The sequence below is a fragment of the Mesoplodon mirus genome (genome assembly GCF_964341445.2).
Source record: "Mesoplodon mirus genome assembly, chromosome: 4".
In the NCBI taxonomy this organism is placed as follows: domain Eukaryota; kingdom Metazoa; phylum Chordata; class Mammalia; order Artiodactyla; family Ziphiidae; genus Mesoplodon; species Mesoplodon mirus.
The window spans coordinates 114,412,259-114,420,062 of NC_138979.1; the positions used below are offsets into that span (position 1 = coordinate 114,412,259).

Consider the following 7,804-nt stretch of genomic DNA (forward strand, 5'->3'; position numbering starts at 1 on the left):
ACTCAAGCGTTCAAAGCTTAGTTTTTTTCATCTGTAAAATGAAATAACATTCCACAAGCTAATGATGCAGATCATAGGAAATAAGATACGAAAAATCTGTACTTAGTACAGAAAATGTTGGTTTCTTCCTTTCTTCTTCTTCCTCTACTTCTTCCCCGCCTCCTCCTCCTTCTTCTCCTTCTCCTTCCCCTACAATGGCTGTGTTTTTCTAACTAAAATATCAGAGAATAATGTACAATACAGGCACGAAGCAGCCCAATACCAAATGCTACTGCCCTGAGCCATGAATGGGTTATAATTATACCCTCCCTCTGCTCTGGGCGGGGCAGCTGGGTGGTTGGAGCCCCAGGCTGGTTATCTTTGATCATGAGCAGTCTTATTCTTTTGCTGTGTGCCACACACATAATCCTCTATTTGTGTCATGATGTAAAAAAATGTTAGGAAGCCCTGAAATCGGGACAATGAATAAAAATATTAAAAATTAGTGCCTTAGGGATCCCAAACATATTTCTCTTGCAGTCTTGCATCCTCACGGGGTGTCTGTGTTCCCACTCTCTGTAAGTCTAGTTCTGGCTTAGCCTTGTCTTTGGGGATGGATGGAGAAGGTCAGTGGGTAGGGAGGGGTCAGCTTTGATTGAGACTAGATCCAGGGTGGCGACTGTAGGTCACTATGCTTTGAAGTGGTCTCAGAAGGCTGGCTAGGTTCTGGGCTAAATCTAAAGAGGTGGGAGCCCCTTTGGGGAAGCTGGGTACCAGATGGCTGACTCGGCTAGGATCTAGACCCTGGTTGGGAGGCCGTGAACCCCCGATAACCACTCTGTTGTTCTTCCCCAAAGCGTGTTCTTTACAACTCTTGTCCCATAAGCTGTTCCTCAGAAAAAAAAAAATGATGATGTCAAGTAAGTGGGGGAAAAACTGCTGCAGGCCCCACTCCTTGGAGGTTCCCAGTGTGCCCAGCACCTTCACGGCAAGAAGTCCGCAGAGAAGAGACCATTAAATTCAGCGCTTCCCAGACTCATTTGGCCACAGACGCCTTCTGCTGCAGTGTATTCATTGGGGAATGCCACTCTGGGAAATGCCACACTAGCTGAGCCCCAGTTTGCGAAGTCCTGTCTATTTGGAGGATGGTTTTACAACCTAGGGGCTGTTTCCCTTTGGGCTTCTGGGGTCCCAGACCTTTGGAGCACCTACTTTTCATGCCTTTTAGGGACCATGAAATCCTTTTAGAATAAGTCAATAAGCCTTACCACACACTCTTATGTGTGCTTATAATACATGCACAGCCTGTGTCTGGAGGACGGGCAGGATATGGCAGATAGTGGCTTCCTCTGGGGAGGGGAACTGGGGAGACAGACTGTCAGCCTTCACTTGATGCTTTCTTATACTTGGATATAAGAGCAGTTTTTACTTAAAAAATTTTTAAAAACCCTAAAAAATAATAACAATTACAAAAAGGAACCTCAGGCTAGAGCCCAGTGTATGTATCAGATGGAACCAGTGCTGGTCTGGTGGAGCTGCTCACCTGCCCCACCTCCCTTAGGGCTCTGGGACCAGCTGGAAAGTCACTCTTCTATGCCCGACCCTCACTGACAGTTGGGGGAAATAAAATCCAGGGAAGAGGGGGTGACTTGTTCAAAGCCACCTGACATGCTGGTGGGTACCAGAGCTGGAATAAGAAGCCAAGCCCCCAACAGTCCTGGCATTTCCACCCTGGGCCCTCGCTGCTCCTGGCCAGTCCCCTGTTTGCCGGCCAGCCTTATCCCCAGGACCTGACGCTTGCCACCCCTGCAGGTTGGACAGAGACTTGAACTGGCTGTAAGTGGCCTGTAAGACGGGGATAAAGACACAGACCTACTAGAGAATGGACTTGAGGATATGGAGAGGGGGAAGGGTAAGCTGTGACAAAGCGAGAGAGTGACATGGACATATATACACTACCAGACGTAAAACAGATAGCTGGTGGGAAACAGCCGCATAGCACAGGGAGATCAGCTCGGTGCTTTGTGACCACCTAGAGGGGTGGGATAGGGAGGGTGGGAGGGAGGGAGACACAAGAGGGAAGAGATATGGGGACATATGTATATGTATAACTGATTCACTTTGTTATAAAGCAGAAACTAACACACCATTGTAAAGCAATTATACTCCAATAAAGATGTTAAAAGCTAAACAAACAAACAAACAAACAAACAAATAAATAAAAGTGGCCTAATTTGTCTTTGGCATCCCTGGTGCCTGAACATCTTGTGGTCCCCAGCCTGGTCCCTCTTCCTCCCCAATGTCAGTCCTCACCTACTGCTCTCTCCCTCTGCCCTCCAGAGTTTCCACTGTGGCCCCCCATCCCTCCCCTTCCCTGGCTCCCTGGCCCAGCCCTAAACACTGGGGTGGGGGTCAGGCCGCCCTCCTGGCATGCTGGAGAGACAGAGGCCCATTGAGGTACTGCAGCAGGCACACAGCGCCCCCTTGTCCCCCAACAATCTGCCTTTGTCCTCAGTTCTGGCTGCTACTGCTTGGTTCTGGGGGGTGCTGCCTGGGCTGGGCTCCAGCTCCCACCCTCCCTAAAAGGAAAAGGGAGAAAGGATGGTGAGGAAGAGGGTTAAGGTTAGGGAAGAGGGCCACAGACTTCCTCAGGCTTGGGTCCTTGGGGGCTCCTAGGCCGGCCCATTTCTCAGCTCACCTCCCAGCTCATCCTGGTTTCTCCGCGGACCTCTTCCTCCCCTCCCTTCTCCCCTCTGTGGGCAGGCGGGGTTGGGCTCCAAGTAAGGGGAGGGTTGACCACTCCCCCCTTGCCCGCGCCTCCCCTCCCATGTGCTGCCTGGGGGGCAGTGCACGCACCAGCCGAGCACTCTGGGCAGCTGGGTGCAGGCCCTTCTGGGCAGCCGCCTTCTCCAGGGTCCCACAGCAGCCCTGCCCGCTTCACTTTCAGGTTTCTCGCAGTGCCTTCCTGCTCCTCTCTGCTTCCCCATCCTGTCAGTTTTCCATTTTCCTGTTTTCCTTCCTGGCTGGTGGCAGTGGGGGCTGTGCCCGGTGGGCCCCGTGGAGATGCTCAGTGCTTGGAATCGCCGGGACCGGCCCCCTGAAGAGGGGGCAGCTGCGGGGCTCCAGGGCTTCACCGTGGACAAGACGTTCCTCTCGTCCCTCAAAGGCATCCTGCTGGAAACTGAGCTGGTAACAGCTGCCTCCCTGACCTGCAGCCTCCATCTCCCAGCCCGCCACCCCCCCCAGGGCTCAGCCCTCAGCAGCCTCCCTCCCCAGGCTCTCAGGACACCCCTCTGGCCCCAGCTGCCCCCCCCAGGGCTCAGCCCTCAGCAGCCTCCCTCCCCAGGCTCTCAGGACACCCCTCTGGCCCCAGCTGCCCCCCCCAGGGCTCAGCCCTCAGCAGCCTCCCTCCCCAGGCTCTCAGGACACCCCTCTGGCCCCAGTTGCCCCACTTCCCCACCCAGCCCCTCATCTCCCATCTGGAGGCAGCCACAGCAGGTTTCAGTTGCTGCAGGCAGGATTGAAGTTAAACAGAGGACAGCTCTCTGGGACATCGAGGGGGTGTGAGGCACAGGGACAGCGGGGACAACGGTAACGCCAGCCGGTCTTTCCCCGGGCTTTAAGATGGCCACTTCTTGGCACGTCCAAGAAGTTCAACTACCAAAAAGGGCAGACTTCCTGCAGCCCCACTTTATCTGCTGCCTGCTCCCCATGAATATCTGTCCTCAGGAAAGGAGCTTCCCTGAGTCACTTAGCAAGACCTACTAGGAAACTTAAGTCTTCTGCATATACGCCATCCTACATCGCCAGAGCTGAGGGGACCCCAGAGTCCGCCCTGGAGCATCTGCCTTCTAAACCTTGCCTCTTGGCATGGAACCAGAGGCTCTGGTCCTTGTCAGAAGAGTTTTAGGCATCCAGGAGTGGGGGAAGTGTTATGGGGCATGGGGTGCCTCCTGGGGGCACAGGCTGATGTGGGCGCCACTCCAGGGGCTGGCATTCCCATTGTACTCGGGGCTAAAGGGGGACCCACTATCTTGTGGATTTCACAGAGTGGCGGCTCCTGGAGCCGTGCAGCTTGGCCAAACTGCTGGGGCTGCTGGCATCCCGAGGCAGGGGGAGCATGGGCGGGCAGAGGTGGGGGGCCAGAGTCGGACCTCAATAGGTAAAGGCCCTGGATGTGGGTGGCTCCAGGGATGGCAAGACCTCCAAGGACAGGTGGTGGGGCCGGCTGGGGGAGCTCCGGGGAGGGAGAGGGCAAAGGCCTGGCTGTGCCTGTGTCCCCTTCCTGGCAAGCTTCCCACCCTCGGTCCCACAGGCCCTGACCTTCATTATCTTCATCTGTTTCACGGCCTCCATCTCCGCCTACATGGCTGCTGCGCTACTGGAGTTCTTCGTCACGCTAGCCTTCCTCTTCCTCTACGCCACCCAGTACTACCAGCGCTTCGATCGGCTGAACTGGCCCTGTCTGGTGAGGGACCCTGCCTCCCCCACCCCATTCTGGTCCCTTTCTTCTCTGCACGTTGAATTTTCCTTTCCTCTCCCAGCCTCTCTCCTTTTCCTGGTTTAACAAGCAGTCCGGCTCCCATACCCAGCACTCAAACACTCCTTTGACCCACATCCCTCAGACCTGCTCCCTTGTCCAGGTCCAGCCCCAGCCCAGGCCCCTGGCTTCTCGTCCTGGTCCTGGTCGCTCTGCATTTATCTTCATCCCTCCCCTGGGCAGCTGTGTGAGCTCTCTCTTTGTGTCTCAAGCATTTTATGTTGTGTCCAAGGGTATCTCCACGTAGGGATTCACAGTGCCTGAGGGTCAAGCTGCTGACTAGCCTGGAAAACCTCAGGGTGATGCTCCCTGCCCTCTGCTTCCCTTTGACCCTGCACCCCCAACCCCCAGGACTTCCTCCGCTGTGTCACCGCCAGCATCATCTTCCTGGTGGTCTCCTTTGCGGCTGTGACCTCCCGGAATGGAGCTGCCATTGCTGCTTTTGTGAGTCCAGCCCCACAGAGCTCTCTGGCTCCCCAAGGACCTTTGGCTGGTGGTTGCACACTTTGTGTGCCTCTCTCCACCCCAAGCTCAACCCAGTGCCCAGGGTCTGCCTCACACCTTGCCCCATATCACCCACCTCCCTCTCCCCAGTATCAATGGCCCGATGGTCTTTGTTGTGCCATCCCTGCTCCTACGCCCACAGGTTTTTGGCATCATCCTGGTTTCTGTCTTTGCCTACGATGCCTTCAAGATCTACCGGACTGAGATGGTGCCCAGGGCCACCCAGGGTGAGTGCCTGTGCTCTGGGGAGAGGAGATGTCCCCTCCACCCGCTGCCCCAGCTACCCCCCCCTGCCATGCCCTACCCCACCTGGCTCCATCTTCACAGGGGACCAGTAGTGATACTGGGGTTACCTGGCTCCTGAGCCCAGCCAGAAAAGGGGGACAGCAGAGCCCAGACACATCTCCTTTGGATTCACTAGCTCCCCAGCCTACTGTCCACCACCCCAGCCTACAGCGATGGAGCCAGGCCTGAGAAGTCACCGGGGATTTGTCTGTGGGGCCTGTGAGATCTGGCTTCTGATGAAGCTCGGCCAGGGAGGGGGTGTTATGGACGAAGGGGAGGGTACAGGAGGAAGCTGGTCATTCCCAAATTAAAAGACTTGAATCCTACTGGTGAATCTTTTTCTTCCCCCCAAATTAGGCAGACTAGGAATGCCAAAGAGTATTCATGGGAATGTTGCCTGGAGCAGGTCACGGTCCCTTCTCTGGGACCAGGTGTGAACAATGAGGGAGTGGGGGCTTAGACATCCTCCAACATAAAGCTTCCATGCCACAACTCTTGTGTGCAAGGCCACCTTGCCGGGCACCCAGGCTTCTGTGTCTGAGAAGGCGCAAGCCTTCCGGATGTGAATGAGCGCCCACTTGCCAAGCTATTCACACCCCCGTCTTAGTGGGTTTGAGGTGAGGTGCTTGCCTGGGGCGTGTGTAGAGCTCCCCCTGGTGGTGTGGGGAGGACTTGGCCCGCAGGCTGCCAGGGAGAGGTCAGCATCAGATGAGGGCAGAGATTCCCACATTGCTGGAGCTGCATGAGCCCTCAGATATCAGCTGGTTCAATGCCCTCAATTCACATAAGAGAGGACACGCCCAATTAGGGGAAGTGACCTCTTTATTTGTGACAGAGTTAGGGCTGGAGCCCAGCTCTCCTAACACCTGAACAGGTGTTCTGGATATTGTACTGAGCCCCTGTAACTCATAAAAAATGGCCCAGCCTCATTTCCAGCTCCCTCCACCAGCAGGTCCACCTTCCCAGCTTGCCAGTGCCTCAGCAGGACATTTCCTGAGCATCCCATGTGCAGACCCCGTGCTGGGTCCCAGGGGTTCAGAGGTGCCCAGCAGGCCCATCCTTGAACGCTCACAGATGGGGAAGAAGACCAGCTAGTGAAAGGCAGTCATGGCTCAGGGGCACTTTGGAGTCGGCCCTGCCTGGCCCGTGACAGCTCCGTGTGGCCGGGACATCCTTGCCCAGCCCCGCAGAGCAGCGTGGCCTAGCTCGTCCAAGCTGACTTGCTAGCCCCTCTCCAGTGCTTCTGTGTCCCTGCCCTGAAGTGCCTTCCTTCTTCTAGGGCGCTCCTTCCAGATGCAGGCCCCAGCACCCAAGCCCTGCCTGAACCTGAACTCTGGTAGAGTTGTTCTGCTCCCCTCGGCGCTAACCACCAGCCACTCTTGGTCTGGCTTTTCCTGCCTCTGGGTTCCCGTTCTCCTGACCTCATGTCCTGGCTCCTCACCGAAACTGGTAGCCTCTCCAGGGCTAGAACCGACTGGCTTTTGTGTTTCTCTGGTCTCTGCTCACAGTTCTCAGGACTTTACCGACAGGCCATTCTCAAGACTGGTGACCAGCCTTGGGCAGGGGGCGGTCAAGGTCTCAGAAGAGGGAGTGGAAGGGCTTAGCCAGGGGAGTCCAGAAGATCGGGGTGGGGGCAATGAAGGGATGAGAAGGTGGTCAGGAGGGCCTGGCCATATTAAAGCCCAGCAGGGGGCAGGGATTTGCTAGGAGCAGAGTGGGGTAAGGACCCGCCTTGTCCCCTGAGCAGCCGTGTGACACGGGCCAGTCTGTCCCTGGTGGGAGCTCAAAGGGAGCAGAGTGTGCTCTGTGGTGCGCACCTGCGCGGGCCCTACTCATCTGTGTCTGTGTGAGAGGTCAATATGAGACAAGCGGTACTTAGGTTTGGTCCACACTTTGGTTCAGTTTGGTGTCAGCTGGCTCCAGAGTCTCAGGATGCCCTCACGATGAGGTGTGGCCCACAGACCCAGCCGACTGTACCGGGGGCTGATGGGGAGCGGGACTCCCTGTGGGTTACTTCTAAGGGGCTGACCAGAAAGGGACCTGTGTCACCCTCTTTATCCACATCTCCATCCCCAGCCAGCTCTGAGCCTCTCCTGGCATCGGAGGAAACAGGTGTCCCAGGACAGCTTTAACTCCTGTGGCTTCAGGGGTGGGGTAGGTGGAGGGTGGCTTCAGCTTCTGCAGTGCAATTCTGTCTCCTAGTGTCTAGAACTGGCTCACCCTCTGGTGCGTTTGTTTCCTCCACTTTTGGAATTTCTCCCTCTCATCCCTTGTCTGGTTGGCTGAGCAGTAGGGGGACTCACGGCTCTGGCACCTCAGGGAAGCCGCCTCACCTCCATGGGCCTCGGTTCCTCTTCTGTAGATGTGGGGTGTCTTGGCTCCCCCAGCTCTGACACAGGGGCAGGGCCCCCCTCCCCCAGGAGTCCAGGATGGCTCCTGGATGGTCGGCGGGGAAGGATAGGGGCTCAGGCAGAGTCTGGCACTCATGTTTATTGC

The 7,804-nt window shown here is 56.4% G+C and overlaps 1 protein-coding gene across 1 annotated transcript; it reads left to right on the top strand.

Annotated features, from left to right (window-relative positions):
- Nucleotides 1-3,042: 3,042 nt before the first annotated feature.
- Nucleotides 3,043-7,769, top strand: CMTM5 (CKLF like MARVEL transmembrane domain containing 5; the record flags this gene model as incomplete). The annotated part of the gene is made up of 6 exons (XM_082618769.1): nt 3,043-3,168; nt 4,295-4,447; nt 4,871-4,963; nt 5,166-5,250; nt 6,588-6,644; nt 7,729-7,769. 6 exons carry the CDS (start codon nt 3,043-3,045, stop codon nt 7,767-7,769), a joined length of 555 nt encoding a protein of 184 aa, XP_082474895.1.
- Between the last annotated feature and the right edge of the window lie 35 nt (nt 7,770-7,804).